The 18382-nt window shown below is 48.9% G+C and overlaps 1 protein-coding gene across 7 annotated transcripts in view; it reads left to right on the top strand.

The window, feature by feature from the left end:
• Positions 1-18382, top strand: part of LOC123354650 (neurotrimin) — a 654629-nt gene that overhangs the window by 521312 nt on the left and 114935 nt on the right. For all 7 annotated transcript variants that reach the window (XM_044996769.1, XM_044996771.1, XM_044996773.1 and 4 more), the window contains one exon: positions 10286-10518. In XM_044996769.1, coding sequence (XP_044852704.1) covers positions 10286-10518 — 233 coding nt within the window. The remainder of the gene's footprint in view (positions 1-10285; positions 10519-18382) is intronic.

Below are 18382 nucleotides of genomic sequence, written 5' to 3'. Positions count from 1 at the left end.
CAAAAAGGATGTACAGATTTAGTAGCAGGCCAGCAGAAAAATGGTTGGAGTGCCATGTTCAGTGTCAAGTATCAGAGGGGCAGCCATGTTAGTCTGCATCTGTAAAGAGACAGAGAGTCCTGTGGCACCTTATAGACTAACAGACGTATTGGAGTATAAGCTGTCGTGGGTGAATACCCACTTTGTCAGATGCATGTGCAGTGTGTAATCTGTGTGTGTGCAGTGAGTGTGTGGGGGGTATGTCTGTGTGTGATATGTATAATATGTATAGTTTGTTTGTGTGCTCTTTCTGTGGGTATAGTTGTATACTCTGTGGGTGTGTGCATGTAGTGGTTACAGACAGTGTGTGTATATGTATGTTCTCTGTGTACGTACAGTATGTGGAGTAGTTATACACAGTGTATGTGCATGAGTGTGTAATCTCTGTGTGTGTGTGTGTGTGCTTATGTGTGTGTGCACACTGGGTATGCGCTCTGTGTGTGCTTGTGTGTGTGTGCACATTGGGTATGTGTTCTGCATGTGCTTGTTGTGTGCACACTGGGTATGCGCTCTGTGTGCGTGTGCACATTGGGTAGGCACTCCGCATGTGCATGTGTGTGTGCACACTGGGTATGCGCTCTGTGTGTGCTTGTGTGTGCCCACACTGGGTATGCACTCTGTGTGCGTGTGCACATTGGGTAGGCATTCTGCATGTGCGTGTGTGTGTGCAGACTGGGTATGCGTTCTGTGTGTGTGTGTGTGTGTGTGTGTGTTTGTGTGTGCACATTGGGTAGGCACTCTGCATGTGCATGTGTGTGTGCACCCTGGGTATGCGCTCTGCATGTGCGCGTGTAGGTTATAAAATACAAGCGAAGAGCAGAGCCAGCAGGCTCTATAAATCCCCCGGGGAGGCAGGCCTGATTGATAGAGGTTGCCAGCCTGTGAGTTGTGGGAGCAGCAGCAGGTAGCTATTGTTTTGCCTGACCTAGCAGAGGTGAACTGTTTTTGATGGCGAAGCAGAAAAATACAAACGAGGCAGAAATGCAACAGCAAGGACCTGGGCTTGTTATTTATTAGTGGGGGAAAGTTGCCCCCCGCCCCCACCAACTCCTCGGTATCATGATCAATGTTCGGGGTGGCAGCCATGTCCTGGCAGCTGGAGAAGTGGAGACTGGAAATGACCACACTCCGCACACTGCCAGCTCCCCCGTGGCTTTACAGCCTTGGATAGCGGGGAGTCGGGAGAAATGGTCGGGTGGAGGATGAAATGACAGCGGAGGGGCATCGGGGATTTGGTTTGTGGACAGCCTTGTAGATGAGGATGCAGCACTAGCATTTAGCCTAATCCCTTCAGGTTAGGTCTGGGTGCTATATAAATATCTCGCTCTATATCATTTGGGTCTAGTGTTCTGCTCGTTTTTTCCCCCATTTGTCTCTGGTAGATCCATGGATCATGGAGTCTTCTCTCTCAGACCCTGAAAGCTCCTTCAAGGGAAACTGTAATGATGCACGGTCTCACCAGACGGCTGTGAAAAGAACCCATGGTGTCTTAATCTTGCCTCTTAAATGCCTTAGTAAACCTGCTGGCACAGTATGGCCCTTCTAAAAGGATACAAGGCATTGAGGTGCTGGGACACTGTATATTACCGAACAATGCCATCCCGAATGGCGTATCATTACAAGAAGAGGCAAGCTTTGGGAATTCTAATGAGGGTGGGCTATCCATTCCTCCCTCTCTCCATCCATCCCACCCACCCTCTTTCCCACACATTCCCTTAGTATCTCGCAGGCTGATGCTAGCTCAGAGCAATAGTATATGTTCTTCAGACAGGCGAGGAGGATTTGAACATGCAGGCGGGGCAGCGCGTATAGGATAAATAGAGTGCACCAGTCTGGCACCTTTCACCGACACTCAGATTGTGGCAGGGCTAGATTGTGACCCTCACATTCCCACTGGGGAGTGATTATTTGCACTAGGAGAGTCTATGACGTCAGTGGGAATTGCTCCTGGATAGGAGTGAGTGGTTCACAGCCCGGCCTCCAATTAATTCTAATAAATAGCAATAAAATGTGATACTCAAAGAAATAAATCCAAGTTGGGAAGCTCCTGCCTTCGGCAGCAGGCTAGTTTAGTTGATCATTCATAGCACAACAGCTTAGAAGGGGAAACCAGATATGCAGCCTGAACTCTGAGGCTCTCCTGCTTCCAGCACCCTCAGTAGGATTTGTGGGTCCATTTCTCCCCGTGCAGGTTAGAAACAGTTCCCCCTGCTGGCCAGGTCGGTACTAGGAATATATTCTGCCCCACATTTTACCTGGTTTCCAAGCTAGTTCGTCTAAACTGACTTTCAGATGGGTCCAAAGTGCAGACCAGGATCTGGGTTGCCCAGATCATGTTTAAGGGACTGGTTTCAAAATCCACAGTGGTTTGGAACTGGTTCAGGTTTAAAAAAAAACATCTTGAGCCTCCTGGAACTTAGTCAATACTATGGCTCCAACATGTCTGAAATCCAGCGTAGATTAACTGGTTTAAGAAACTGGTTAGTATTTGGGGGAGGGAAATTTCCCCTGTACAGACAAGAGCCTCTCAGCAGCTTCACTGGGAGTTAGTTTTATCCTGGGGTGTGGCTGGATGAAGACCCAATGGTGGGTGGGTGGGTGTGTGTGTGTGTGTGTGTGTGTGCGCGCGCTTTAGAGGTCCCCAGCCTAGATCTGGCCTGAGGAAGAGAAGATGGACCCCCAAGTTTGCTGTGGGGAGAAGAGAGCCCAGCTTTCCCCCTGACAATTGCAATGAAAGCAGCAATCAGGTTGCTAATTTGGCATGGCTCCTTTGCCGTTCTAACTCATATTATGCATTTCTTTCGGTGCCCTGCTGGGTTGAAACAAGCCACATTCCCCAGCCCAACCATCTCAAACACCAGGTCTTTGCGTAAGAGCTGACAAAGCCATGTGTTCCAGTTCCGGCACTTCAGTAATTAATAACCTCCTTCCCCCCACCACCTTTGTGTGTATACTAGAGGACACAAATAGGGACAGTTGGAAGAAACTTCCTCTAGCCTTCGACTGGGACATAATTGTGGGGCTGTTAGTCTATCGGTCTTCTTCTGAATCTGGGGACAAGTGAGAGTACTGGGGGAAGGGATAACTCAGTGGTTTGCGCATTGGCCTGCGAAACCCAATGTTGTGAGTTTAATCCTTGAGGGGGCCATTTAGGGATCTGGGGAAAAATCTGCCTGGGGATTGGTCCTGCTTTGAGCAGGGGGTTGGACTAGATGACCTCCTGAGGTCCTTTCCAACCCTGATGTACTATGATTCTACCATCCAGATGCAGGGTGGCCTAAGAGAGGGCAGTGCCCCTTGGGTCTATTCCCACCTCTGCCACTGACTTCCTTTGTGGCCTTGGGAAAGTCACTTCAGTGCCTCAGTTTCCCTCTGTGTCAAATGGGGATCATACTTCTGAGGGCAGATGGGTGACTTAACTCTTTAATGCTTGAAAAAGGCTTTGAGAGCCTTGGCAGGCAGTGTAAAGTAAAGTTTGGTGATTGGTTTTGAGGCATGAGTGCTTTCTGCAGCAGGCAGTGATCGTTGGGTTAAAAATGGCTGGAAATGGAGAAGCTACTGTAGCTACAGAGACTTAAGTTATTCCATAGGACAATCCAGGGTGGATGCAGTTGTACCAATATAAAGATGCCCTATCCTGAGATCGCTTATTCCCCACCCTCTGTATGGGGATAAGCTACCCCAGTGGGGAACTTTTCTAACTTCATCCACACTAGAAAGAGTTGCATAGTTATTGCACAACAATGCTTGCATGTAGACAAAGCCATAGAGGGGATCTCTTCTGAGACACTTTCCCTCTTTCAATTTCAAACTAAAAACTCCACTTGCATCTCTCCCTCTTGCTTCCTGCTTGTTGCCATGGTGCTGCCGGCTGAGCTGTGTGTTATGATTGTGCATCTTTTGTAAAGGACTTGGAGATGCTGGAGTTTGGCATAACAAGTCGCCCCTGCGGAGGTCTAGGGGATTCAGAAGGGAGCAGAGAGGAGAGGTACTTCTCAAGCTGTTTGAGCTCCTCCTCTCTAAAAAGACAAGAATTGGAGGAGACGGGGGTAGGGGGACAGATGCAGCAGAAGGGCAGTTGGGATTTCTGCACACGGAAAGCAGCTAAAGTGAATTACCAAGGACAGTGGGCGGTTTAGAAAGGACTTAGTGAGTACGAGCATGAGCCTATATTCTCTTTGCACTCTGCGATCCCATTATCTTCAGTGGGAGATTTGGTGCGCAAGGAACGTTGTATTTGGAGGAAAGAGAACGCTTGCTAAGGCACGGCACTGCAGAAGGGGCTAGAGGGAAGAGCTGGGGTCCTTGTTAGGTTTCGGGACCCTTTACCACCCCTCCCTAGCATTCCCCGGGTCCCCATCTAGCCCTATCTGCTCTACCGGTTTAGGAAAGATGGGCCCAAGCCCCATATGTGGGATCCAGCTTCAGGGAGTTCTGCTCTCTGGTTTTGACTCAGTCTATTATAAAAGGGCTGCTCTTTACCACTCCCGCAGCAAGTAAGGTTTGTAAATAAGCCACAAAGGGCTGGGGTAGAATTCTCCCAGTGCCGGAGCAGCGTACATAAGGAATCCTGTCCTACCCGTCCTGTAGGCCTCAGCCTAGGGGGTGTACTGGGACAGGGCTAGGGGTAGGAATGGGGATAGCTTTAGTGCTAAGTACTACAGTGTGCAGTGTAGCCCATAGGCAACCTAGGACAGACTGCTGTAAGTCGGACTGACCTCAGGGCTGCTCTAACTTACACCAGGGGGTGTTTTGGACCATGCAGAGATCTGGAAACTGTACTGAAAAAAGCTGTCAGAAAGCCACATTTGCACCCCGTCTCTGTAGCAAAGTGCATGAAATGTCTCTTTAAGGATCTGGGCCTTACTGCCAACTGATCCAAGTTAACCGAGCTGGTTCTTTAGCTCAGGCAGTCAAGACTCATACTGTAAGATCCAGAGGTCCTGGGTTCAATCAATGCAGATGACCTGTCTAGAGGCGTCATTCCATAGGTATATGTGTTTGCAGAAAGGAATGGTGTGGGGCTGAGGGATTCCTGTATAATCCCACTTAAAGCAAAGTTCTTTCTTCAGAAACCCAGGCAAAGAGCAGGGAGAAGCAGCAGCCCCTGACACACAAATGTTTGTTTCAACTTCCTTCCTGGGAAAACACACTGAGTAAGGACTTATACATGGAATCGCTGCTATTCAGTAACTCCATCTGTGCACAAGCCCTACTACTGATAGTGTAGCCAGGGTGAGTTGAGCTGGGTGGGGTGGATGGTGATCCAATCAGATCTAAGAGAATGACAGCAACAAAGCTAATCTGGCCTTCTGGGTGTGTGACATAAGTCCATAACACCATACAGGGATGGGGCAGCTCTGGGGGAGTCGGGCCTGGCATGACTAAATAGTAATAATTCATGTTTGTTAGTGAACATTCACCCCCCACAGGCTTCCTGTGTGGCCCTGAGCAAGCCACTTCTTCACTCTGTGCCTTAGTTTCTGAACTGTAAAATGAGGCTAATAATGTTTCCTTTCTCCCATCCTTTGTCTATGTACACAGTGGCTTTGGGGGGCAGGGGCTGTCTCTTACTATGTGTATGTACAGCACCTAGCGCAACTGGGCCTCAGTCTTGGCTGGGGCCTCAAGATGCTACCATAAGTGCATTAATGATCATGTTAGCAGCATTCTGGGGGATAGCTCACCGGGGGAAAAATTCAAAGGCAGAGATGTTGCTCCTCCAATGTATAGCTCTGAGCCTGAGGGCTAAAGGTTTCTGGCAGGGATGGTTTGGAGGGATCCAGAGATTGGGGTCAACCCACCCCTGCTGCATCTGGGTGGTGGGATATTAACATGGCACTGGGATCTCCCTCAGCGAACCATTGCTGCTGAGCAAGGAGGATGCTGTGATTGTGGCATGCTAATGGCCTCCCTTCCTCACTGAGGGAAGCCCGGAGACCTGGGACTGGGGATCTGAAGGGAAAAGAGATGCAGGGAGAAAGCAGAGCGTGAGACCAAGAACATTGCCTCCGCTTGCTGGGGGACTCCAGGCTTTTCATCTTCCTGCCCTGCCTCCCGAGCTGGAATGTAAAGAGGATTAAGGAGCTTGAGAGACGAAATTACCTCATCTGTGCTTAATGACTTGTACATCTTTGCTGAGGCCAGGGCTGTTTCTGGCACCCTGGGGACCCATTCCCCCCTCCTTCATCGGCACATCGCAGGGAGAGAGCGGCTTCAAAGAGGTGCACAAGTGAGCAATGGGAAAGTGGCTCTGGGCTTGGAGTGTTGCTGGAAGGAAAAGAGGGCAGGGAAAGTTTCCAGACTCCGCCGTGTATTTTAGCTCCCCCCCGCGTCCCCCTTTGGAGCTTGCCCTTGCTGCTGCGACCAAAGGGGCGGTTGGTTATTTTGTTTGCTCCAATCCGTATTGTCTCCTTTGTGGGGAAAACAGGGTTGCCCATCAACAGGCTCAGCTTTTAGTTAGGAGCCGCTGGAAGAGGGCAAGGAACCAGCTGGGGAGGAGAAGGGAGAGAGCATTCGGCCATCATGAGGTGCACTCAGTGTCAGGAGCGGAGACTGAGCCTTGGCCATGTGACATCTCTTTCAGAACCATCTCCCCTCCCTAAAAGTATATAGCGCGGCTGCACTTCAGCATGGCTCTGGATGGCAGCCGTGGGTCAGGTTCAGAGCTCTGGACCCTTTCTAAGCCCCTGATGTGTGCAGCTGATGTTGGCCTTTATTAATGCAGCAGAGACTGTGGAGCATAGGGTGTGTGCCCTGTTGGGGAAGATAAGGATTCCTGGATCTGCCACTGACTCGCTGTGGGCTGCATCCACTGGTATCAATGGAGTCACGCCAGAAATGCATCTGGTTCTTCTGTGATGCTGGACAAGTCACTTATAACTCAGCAGCCTCATGCAGCTCCCAGGGAAGCCAATGAAAAGACTCCTGTTGTTATTGCTCAGGTCTGTACATCCCCACACAGAGGATGGAGTGGAGATGTACCACCCTGGGGGAGCTTTGGGTGGCATTACAACTCAGCCAGCAGCAACACAACCTTGGCACCACAACCTGTCTGTCCGACGGTCCTTCCCTTGGGAGGGACACACTATGAGCTGGGCCCAGTCATGCTCTGAGCATCAAGACTGCCTGGTCCATTCCTATCTCACATGGGTTGGAGGGAAAGATGAGAACCTGTCCCCGTAGGGGCTCAGGAATCCCATGTGAACGGCCTGGAGGAGGACTGGGATCTCAGGAATATTGCTGCAGTATCCGAGCCTTGGGTGCCTATTCCCAGGTATTGATTTAGTTGGGGGTGGTCCTGCTTTGAGCAGGGGGTTGGGTTAGATGACCTCCTGAGATCTCTTCCAACTCTGATATTCTATGATTCTATCTCGTAGCTGTTTGTATTGTGGTTTTTTTTTGTTTTGTTTTGTTTTTGAGCTTTAAGGAAATACAACATAAATAAAATAAAAAAGCCAGACCCTTGAGACTGCCCATCCCAGGGACAGAGGAGCGTGTCTATGTGATAAGAAGAGATGGTGACCAGGCACTGTGAAGGCCGAAAGCACTGATTTCGCTGTGGCCTCATGCGTTGCCTGAGCCCTGTTATTTTTCAAAAGCGCTTAAATGCTCGTTGGATGGAGGGAATTACACACTGTCTGGTTCCATTGTTGTCCATGGATCTCCAAGCTGGGATGCTTCACAAAGGCGGAGGGGGAGGCAGAGGATTTTTTATTTAAACCTGCTCACTGGTCCATGGTGCAAACTTCAGCAGAAGGCAACAGGCAGTTAATCATCTGCATTCCCATCACCCGCTTCGTCTCTGAAATATCCAGTAGACAGGGCACCTCTTCGTTTGTACAGAAATGGGCCTCACAGTAATTGTTGGAACCTTTCTTTTACGGTATCTTTAAATGTGCCAATAGAGGTAGGCCCAGAGCAAAATCCTGGATCCAGGCATCCTCCAACATTGGCTCTAAACTCTGTGGCTCCAATCCAGCCCTATAATGAACCATTATTCACTAAAAAAAGAGAGGGATAAAGTAGATTTGTCTTCTTGGGTGAAATCCTAAGGACCTTTCTCAGTCCTTACACAGAACTCCCACTGACTTTAACAGGAGTTTGATTAAGCACAAACTGAAGAAAACCCTCTGGGTTTGCCCATAGCGAAGCCATGGGGTTTTTTTTAGAAATAATAAAAATCTGTGTATGTCAACAGCTCCTTTCATCTGAAGGTCTTCAAAGCAAAGAGGAGGAATGGGCCAGTGGTCAGGGCACTAGCCTGGATTTGGGAGACCTTTGTTCAGATCTCTGCTCTGCCCACAGACTCCCTGGATGCCCCACTTAGCCTCTGTGTGGCTTAGTTCCCCATCTGTCAAATGGGGATAATAGCATCGTCCAACCGCACAGGAGTGGTGGAGGCATCAATACGTTTCAGATTGTGAGGTGCTCAGGTAGTGGGGCCCAGATCAGGACCTACATCGACAAAGCAGTGTGAAAGTAGTCTTGCTGGATCTCTGTGAAGTAAGTAAGTATTCATGGGTAGGAAATTGTTGCACAGAGAGATTAAATGATTTTTCCAAGCATCGCACACTGAGTCAGTGGGAGCACCAAGAACAGAAGACACAGTTCCCAGGTCTAAACCATCTTGGGAGACTACACCTGGAGCAAGGTGTACTGGAACTGCAGTTCACACATGGCTGTGATTGTGGATCTTTCATTCTGTCCACTCTCAATGGAGGTTCACGCGATTCAGATTCACGCTCAAGCAGATTCCGCTCATGATGATGTGGTACCTCTGTATATGGGTCCATGAGTCCCTCCTTCAAAATGTGTCCATTTACAGATAACTTTACAACAGAGCTCATCCGTCCCTCATATAACTGGGCAGCAGGCACTATGACAGGTCAAGAGCAGAGTAATAGATATAGTAGGGGAGAAAGAAATGGGAGGGCCGGGGGCATAGAGGCATACAAGAGAGTGGTGTCAGAGAGATGCATGAATTTTAACAATGACTTTAGTTGTCTTCCATGTTACTTTTATCATTGTTTATTACTTAGACTGTGGTAGCGCCCCCTATATGCTAACACTGAGGAAGGCCGAGGTCCCCAGAACATGTCCAGTGTCACACAAACTCACTGACGGATCCCACACTGGGGCCACATTCATCCTTGCTGTCACTCCATTGATGTCCATTCACTGAGGTCTCCACGTTCCACCTCTGTGATCTCTGCTGCTCCCTCGCTTGGTAACATGCAAGTTAATTTGCATCCCCACTGCTCAAAAAAAGTAATGAAGTTGACTGGAGAGAATATAAACATGGGATCGTAGGCTGAGCGGGTTTATCCTCTGTCACTGACATCTAACAAAGCTCTTTCTCTGGGTTATAAAAGCTGTTAAATACGTGCATGCTTTAAAAGGAACACAGTTGTATTCAGCTCGGATGTTCTCCTGTCCCATAAGGGGTTTGGGTTCGTGGGTTACCATAAGACTCCTGGAAGTGGCAGTGAAACAGGAGCACTCTGATTTTGCAATCGGGGATATGGGTAGAGGCATTTAGTGACAGTGACTGCTAACAAGATGATATGATGGTGATGCGGATGAGGGAAAGGAAGAGAGGATGCTTGCAATGGGTAAACTTTAGGAGGTTGAAAGGTTCTCTTTGGATGAGTGTCCTGATCTTTTTTTGAGACTCTCTGCCTGGAACACTTGGGAGAGCAGGAGATATTTTCTCTTTCCTGCTTCCAGAAACAGTGAGAGACTAGCTCCCTTCACCCTGGCTTCAGGGAGATGGAAATCTCTGGGGGAAATGAAAAGTAAGGTTTTGCTGGGGGGAGAAAAGAGATTTGAAGTTTCCAAAAAAGTTTGAGTTGATATTTGGACAAAAGTTGACGGCTGTAACTAAGCTGGCTTGTATGCACTTGGTAAAAGGCAGCTTCGGGGTGAATGAAGGGGCCCAAAGAGCCACTTGGGAATGGACTGAGAGGAGCACAAGCCATGTGACTCTAAAGTAATTGAGAATCTTTTTGGAAATCCTCTTGAACTGATCTGAGGCTCAGCTAGAATTTTAGATAGAACAAGAAGCCCTGAGCACAGCAGGCAAAGTGCTGACGTTCTCCTCCTGGGAGACCAGTGTTACTGGGTCTCCGAAACTGCTGCTCACAGCAAAGCTAAAAAAAGAAAAGGACAAAAAGAAAAGCGGCAGTGGGCGAGCGTAGCCACGAGAGGCGATGTGCTAATGAATCATTTTTCTTCTTCCCCTCAGGTGCTCCGTGGATAACAGAGTCACTCGAGTGGCCTGGCTGAATCGCAGCAGCATCCTCTACGCTGGCAATGACAAGTGGTGTTTGGACCCCCGGGTGGTGCTCCTGTCCAACACCAAAACCGAGTACAGCATCCAGATCCAGGATGTGGACGTGTACGACGAGGGGCCCTACACCTGCTCCGTGCAGACAGACAATCACCCCAAAACGTCACGGGTGCATCTCATTGTGCAAGGTAAGGCCCAGGGGAGACAGGCCTTCTTGGGCTGCTAGGAGCTCATTGCCCTGCTTCCGTGGTTTCTCTTCTCCCATCTCTCCTGGTTCCTTTTTCCCAACGGCCCCTTGCAACTCCTCTTCCCAGTTGTCACAATGACCTTTATTCCCAGTTCCCTTGTTCCCGTAGCTCCATCCTAGGCTCCCTCTTCCCAAACAACAGCATCTCCCTTCCCATTCCAGCAGCTGCCTTTGCTCTTTGCCAGCCTTGTCCACCGCCTGCCCATCTGGCCTAAAGCTCAGTCCAAGTGTCATGGTGGTGGTTGTTTAGCCGCAAGTGGAGCAGGATTGTGAGGGCCAGGCAGTCCCCAAGCAGAACTGGGGAAAGTCCATGTGTTTTATTTTTTCTGGGAAGATGGGGCAGGGCTCGCCTGACTCCCTCTGAACAGGCCTCAACCTCAGCTGCTCGAGAGTGTGACACAGACACTGTTCAAACCATAATTTTCTCATGCTGGAGGGAAACAGCAAAGCAAATTATGTCTGAAGTAGTGGAAAGAGGATGAGAGAGAGGAGAGCAAGCAAGCACATCCGTGCCGTGAGAAAGATATGTGCATCAGACCCATCTGTGTGTGTTGGGAGCAGATTTGTGTGCTCTGCGGGGGTTTTGGGAATTCTCTGTGTAGGGAGGATGTTTGTATTGGAGAGTTGTGTTTTCTAAGTGTGCACTCACTAGTGTGTGCATGCATGCTAGTCAGGCTGCGTGTGCTCACTTGTGTGTCCATTCTCTCATAGTGCAAAGTGCCATAAAGTCACGTCACAATGTACAGTAAACACAGCACACGGGAGTCACGGGCCCGCAATCTTCCTCCACGTTTGCCATCTTCACACAGCCTTGAGAAGCATCATTCTGTGTCCCATCCAGTCAGTGACATCATCAGACCACATCTGCCTCAGGTGCCCCCTGGCACCAGTCCCTCCAAAACTTGCTTCTGCAATTTTCCTCCACTCAGCTGGTCCACGTGGCCCACAGACAAGTCATCTTTGTTTGATCACCTTAATGATATCAGAAATCACTCCAGTTCTGCTATACCTTTGGGTGATTACCTTCTCATTAGTCATATGCAAGGTCTTGCTAATGCGCGGCAATCACCTCTAGCATCTCAATTTGAAGGCAGAAAACCTCTTAACGTCCTGCTCCCTTAGCATCCATGTCTCACAGGCACATAGCAAGATGCTGAAGACAAGACTCTGCAATTTCATTTTACACTTCATGGTAATACCTTTGCTTCTCCAAAGTCGGCTGAGTATTGTTGGAGCAGCAGTCGTGAGTCTGATTTCGGTGTTGAATGGCTGAATGATGTTTAGTGTACCTTGTAGTCATACGACCCAAGTGACTGAAATGTTCAACACACTCTGGTGCCTCCTTAGATTTGAGTAGGAATAGCTTTGGCTTTTCAACACACTTAGATGTCACCATTGTCTTTGTCTTTCCATGTGATCTCTTTATACCTAACTTTTCTGCTTCCACCACTATAGCGTTCTACCAATTTTCGCCGCGTTTCTTGCAATGATCCAATCTGGTCCATTTTATTCCTGAAGCATAGATGACTAATTTTTCATCTGCCAATGGGTATGCTCTCTTGTGTGTTTCCATCAGTGACCGTTCTTAAAATGTCTTCAGCATAACAGTTGAAGAGAGACAGTGATAGCATGCAGCCCAGTTTAACACCTATCCCCAATAATCCAACTACTTTGCTCACAGCCCACAAACACCAACGCTGTTGTTTTCCCACAGATATTTTCTATCCGTTTTATTCCATTTTCCCCAACAAGCTGCAGGATTGCCCCAAAAGGTTTGTGCCATATGTTGTTGAATGCCTTCACAAAATCCACAAAGACATGTATTACCGTCCCATCATTCTCCAGCACTTTGGCACTTAGCACATGCAGATTGAATATTTGCTCCACTGAAGCTCTTTTGGGTCTTAACCTTGTTCTTCAGCCAGAAAGTTCTCTGTCTTGGGCACAGTTCTCTTCAGAATGAGGCACAGAAGTATTTTGTTAGGGTGTGTCAATAATGAGATGAAGTAATTGGGGCATCTTCCAGCCTCCCAAATTGCATTGGCATGAGTACCCCTCAGCCACATTTAATTAGTTCTGCTTCTATGTTATCTACTCCATTGTTTTTTCAATGACCTCACTGCATCTTCAACTGTGACATAGGAGGAGGTTCACCAGGAGAAATCAAGCTTCCTGTGTAGATTGCCCCTACCTCTTTCACTTCCAACTTAGAATTTGTTTCATTCATGTTCTCAGCAATACCTACCCAAAGCGTTGGGTGAAACAATATATTTTTCCTGACAGGGAAACCTTTTGAAAGGATCTTAATGGTTTCATAGGCCTTCCTAGGGGCATTTGCTAAAAAGGAGTTCTGTATATTGAAGCATTGTTGTTCAAGCTAGTCTTCTTCTGCCACTTTAATCAGTGAACCTATTTCTCGTGTTAAACAAGAATATTGCTCTCTTGCAGTTCCATCGGTCTTCCTTTGTGTTCTTAACTTCCTTCGTTGATCACATAACTCAATAATCTTCTCGGTGATCCAAGGTTTCTTTAGGATCCATTTCCCCAGGAGACCATCCATGGTCTTTGTAATGAAGCAGGAGATGATGTGCTGTGCCTGATCTGTGCTTTGAGCTTTTGTTTAATCATCCGCTTAAATTCGACGGACTTTCAGTTAGTCAGCATTATAATGGACTCCGAGGTACTTGCTGCTCTTTTCTTGTTTATGTTGGCCATTACTAATTTATGATCAGATCCTATGTGGCCTTCTGGAAGGATGGATTCCCCACCCCACTGAGACGACATCTCTCCGAAGCCATGACCAAGGCAATCTTGTTCTGAGTCCACAAATGCAATCATGTCCAAGTCCATCTCCTTGGTGGTTTGTGCTTGAACAAAGTCTTCACTAAGACTGAGTCGTTTCTAGTCGCACATTGCATGAGTCTCAGTCCTCTGCCGTTTGTCTCGGTGTCGCTAAATGTCCCAATGCAGCTGCCCCATTCTGGGTAACTCTCTGGACCAGTGCAAGCATTCCAATTACCCTATACCATTAGGATGTCTCTGCGGTGAACCACTGCTAGCTCCTGCTCGATGTTGCAGTAGACTTCCTCAACCTCTTCACCACCACAGTCACTAGTTGGGGTGTAGCATTTATGTTATAGGGATGGGCTGACAAGCTGAGGGTCATCAACCTGCTGCTGATCGGTTTGTACGCCATCATGTAGCAGGCTGATCTGCTTCCTGATTAGCAGCACAATCCAATGTGTGCCCGCTATTCAGGCCATATGCGCATGCATGTTCTTCAGAACGTTCGGCTAAATTCAGTGCCTTTCACCGTGAAACCTGTCACCATGGAAGGCTCTTCAGAACATGTGTACTCACCAGTGTTCACATATGTGCACGTGTGTCTGTGCTGAAGGAACCTGGGTGGGTGTGTATTGGGCAGGAAGGAGTGTGCATGGTGTGATGTGTGCGAAACGTTGCTGTTTTAGCTGAGGGAAGTCTTGGTGAGGATTAATGGAAAACTTCTAATCCCTTGCTAGCAGTCTTTTCTCTCCGAGTTGGATGGGAGCCCTTTCAGCATGACACACCAGCCTGAGTATTGGAATCTCATCTCGGGCTAATTTTCAAATGCTGATGGGTGTATTGATTTGGCAACAAGCTGGGTTAAAAAGGCATTGGTCCGGTACACAGAGTTGCGTTGTGCTAATCCGCTGTCGATATGCTGGGGCTGAGCGTTATTGACAGCCTAATAAATAGAAGGCCAAAAAGATTTCAGAGCTTCCCCCCCCCTCCTCCCTCCTTCCTTTTAAAGCAATCGAGCAAACTAAACAGAGCCGGACTTTCCCCATCTCCATGAGCTGTGAAATGGAAAGCGGGTGCATCGCCACCCCAAATTCTTGCTGTTTATCTTGCAATTTGTTATTACCTGCCTGAGTTTCTTTTGCTGAAGTTGGTCGCCTGAAAGCTCTGGAGTTGCTATCAGGCACCAAGGTGATGCAACACGATTCTATTGGATCCATCCTGATTCTTCTGCCAGGTTTCCTGATGTAACTTTCTCCATATCCTTAAGCATCCAGACCCCTCTCTCCATTGCGTTGGATACCAAAGTCAAATCCTGTCTTATTTCTCTAGCGCATGCCTCCAAAGCACTGGAGGATCCTCAAGAGGTTCACAAATGATGGGCCCAGTCTTGCAAGGTGCTGATCATCCTCAGCTCTCATTGTGGTCGGCTGGAGTTGAGGGTATTCAGTACCTTGTAGAATCAGGCCTTATGTTTTCTATAGGAATCGCTTAGCTCATCGTCAAAATGCAGCTACTGCTAGGATGGAACACAGCGACAGTTTAACAGCCTGCAGAAATGCGACATAGCTGTTTAGGGCAGGAAGTGAAGAAGAATATTGTATCCAATTAAAAGTACAAGGGAGGCAGACAGCAACAAGGGTAGTCAGGATCACAGGGCTGCGGGCAGAGAGGGATTCGGGGTGAGGAACGACAAGAGTATATGCCACAAAAATGTAATTGCCCCCTGGAATCCTGCAAGAGCCTCATTTTCAAAATGCAAGGCCACAGCTCCTGATCTATGAGACGCTGCTCAGAGGAACCTGGTGTGGCTGTCTGAGTTCTGAATGAGGGGAATTCACACACAACTCACTAGCCTTTGGGACCCAGCAGCTTTCCTTCCTTTCATCTTGACGTTCCCCCTGCAGGTCTAATTAATGAGCAAATGCTTCCAAGCCCTTCCCGCTCCTTTCAGCCACCTGGGTGGTTGCTGCATTCTCCGGGGCATGGCGCCTTGGTCTGGGGATCCCAAGCAAACCTGCCTCTGCCCCTACTGTGTCTCAGCCTTAGCCCCCACCCCCTCACCCTGCTCCCCGTAGGACACTTAAGCTATTTAAGTCTTGCAAACACAGCCCTTCCTGGGGTTACCAAGGGGAGGGGGAAGGATGGCATCTGGAAAGCTCTATTTATATATGTAACACTCCCTCTCCTCTGCCTGCAAAAGGCTCCTGCAGCTTTGTAAGATGCATTAAAGAAAGTGGGCCTTATCTCGGTGCTGGAAAGGGAAGGGTGAGGGAAGCATCATGTTTGCTGGGGTTGCATTTCACTTAGACACCACATTTGCATGATAGAAAACAAGGGAATTTTAGTGCTTCAGACAAACCAACCTGGGGGATATTAGCACTTTTCCGTCTCTTTATCAGTTTCCTTGGCCCTATCTGACTCTTTCTGTTGTCGCTAGAGCAACTAATCACTCCCTCCCCCTTTGTTTGGTGTAAATGAGTTTTCCCACTCCTTCCTGGGTCGTGTTAATCTGCAAATCCTGCCATTGTTGGATAGTTAATTACCTGCTTGCTGGAGTTGGGGGCTGTGTAGCTCAGGTGGAAGGGGGAAGCGCTGATATCGTGCCCAGCCATAGGAGAGCCAGTGGCGCAGAGCCATGGCGCAGAGCCATGGCGCTTCGCCCCACGTATGGCGCCGATGCAGTCATGCGGGGTGGAGGCACGCAGCCCCACGAGCCTCTCTGCAAGGTGTGCGCCGTGTAGATAATGGGGCCCTTGGGCCTACAGCGTGTTCACGCCGCCTTTTATTTCCTTTGTGTGTCTGTTTTGATTCAAACACTGAACTCTGCCCAATTCGTTTTCCTTTGGCGGCGTGAGCCCCCTTTTTCACATGAGAATAAGAATAACTTCTAAGGCCTCACTCCCCCCGCCTCACTTGTGCTGGTGTAAATGGTTGTGAACACAGCGTAAGTGCCTGAGCCAGAGCAGAACCTGGAATCTCAGCACCTCACTGACGGCTGCCCTGTACAGCGAGCCTATGCCACTGGCAAGGAAAGGTGCCATGCAGGACCCCACTGCTGGGCTCTGGGGGATGGCTAGGGCAGAGAATTGCAAAGCCACGGGCCCTTATGTGGATCATGCCTCCCACTCCAGATTGCAATGGGAGTCATTCAGCAGACCTGGCTCCCCAGATCTCATGTGAGATAGGTGGCTTTAGCTGTTGAAAGTCCTGTTGGATAAGAGGCAGCTGGCCGGGATCTGGTAGCACTGAGTCACCCTAGTGAAGGCTGTGAAGCGATCAGGCCGGGGCGTTCTGCAATAGCTGCAGTCAGAGTAGATTTCAAGAACTTGATGGTCACAGCACGGTGAGGTCTGGAGGCCAGAGCAACTGTGACTATGTCGGCAACCCACAGGAAAACTACAGCCCCACATTCAGTCGGGAACACTGATACAGCTGCTGGTTGGGGGCCCTGCACTAGACAGGGCTGCTACTGAACCAGACGAGAATATCCAGGGAAAGTCATTCCAGTTTCTTATATAGTTTGAGCTGTCACCAGCTCTTTCACATCCTACACGCCAGTCCTGGCCAGGCGCTGGGATAGCGATGAAATAGAGCCGATGTGATCGGATGAGGCAGTATGGCCTAACTATCGCCTTTCCGTCTATGTGCTTATACCTTGCTCTTCACTGTGGTATCTAAATGCTTAGATCGAGCTATTGTGAATGTGCTTGTGAGATGGCAGGTGTTACCCCCTCTCCGCGCGGTGTCATATCCTCAGCGAGCAGACTCCTTTCTCCGCAGTCATCTCTGGCCTTGTCTAACCAAAATCATTTCTGGCTTTGTGCCCGTAGCTGCCTACAGCCGCTGCTTTGCCGATCCCTGCTAGCGCCGCTTCTGTTCAGGTACCTTCTCTTGGCGTGTAAGTCCAAGGGAAGAATTTCCAGGCACAGAGCAACAAACCTGTGCGATAAGCTACCGGAGAATGTGATAGAAGCTCGAGGTGTTATTAGCTCCAGGAGACACCTGCATTTGTTGCTGCTGGAGGAAAGGACTGGATGGAGGGATATGGTGTGAAGAGACGCCAAGATAAAACCCATCTATCCCAGAGGGGTGGTTGTAGCCTGGGTTCAAATTAGGGCCCATGATGTTAGAGGAGGTGAACTTCATTATTATTAGTAGTATTAATTATTATTGTTGTGTGTAGAGTCCACAATCAAGATCAGGGCTCGCTCCGTTGGTTTAGGGTCTGTACAAACACATTGGAAGAGACACAGTCCCTGCCCCAAAGAGCTTACAAGCTAAATAGACAGGCCAGATAAAGGGTGGGAGGAGGAAGAGATGCACAGTGAGATTAAGTGACTTGCCCACGGTCACCCAGCAGGCTAGTGGCAAAGTTTCAAATAGGACCCAGATCTCTGGACTCCCAGCATAGTCTTCTATAGACTGGACCGCACGGGCCTCATGCCAGACTCAGCACTGGCGCAGAGACAAAGCCGGGTCACAACAGGCAAAATCTACCCCAGTTGTAATTCCTGTAATGCTCCTGGAACTACAGCAGGGATAAATTTGATTCCGCATGTTTGAATACTTCATATCCGAGAGAGACTGGCTCCTGGCCAGGTCAAGAGGTCAAGGGTGAATTAGATTGTGCCTTGTATCCCTGCAGTACGCAAGGTATGCAGAGACGCTCCTCAAACCGATTCAGAGGTGAAAGTGCTTTGGAGCTAAGAATGCAGAGCTGAGAGATTAAAACCACCCTTTCCTTCAAACAAACTCTCCATCTCTTTTGTGGACTCTTTATTGGTGCTGTTTCTTTCCTTGCTTCCAATATCCATCCATCCATCCATCCCTCCCTACACACCATAACTATCCATCCATCCACCCATCCATCAGCGCTGACTTTTCTTTTTCCTGGAGGGTGCTCCACCTCCGCTCCTCCCCAAGGCCCTGCCCCTACTCTGCTTCTTCCCCCGAGGTCCTGCCCTCACTCCGCTTCTTCCTCCCGCCCTGCACGCGCGCTGCTGGCTCCTCTCTGCCCTCCC

The sequence above is a fragment of the Mauremys mutica genome, chromosome 22 (genome assembly GCF_020497125.1).
Source record: "Mauremys mutica isolate MM-2020 ecotype Southern chromosome 22, ASM2049712v1, whole genome shotgun sequence".
Taxonomy (NCBI): Eukaryota; Metazoa; Chordata; order Testudines; family Geoemydidae; genus Mauremys; species Mauremys mutica.
The sequence above is the reverse complement of the archived record's forward strand: the minus strand, read 5'-3'. Positions and strand labels throughout refer to the sequence as shown.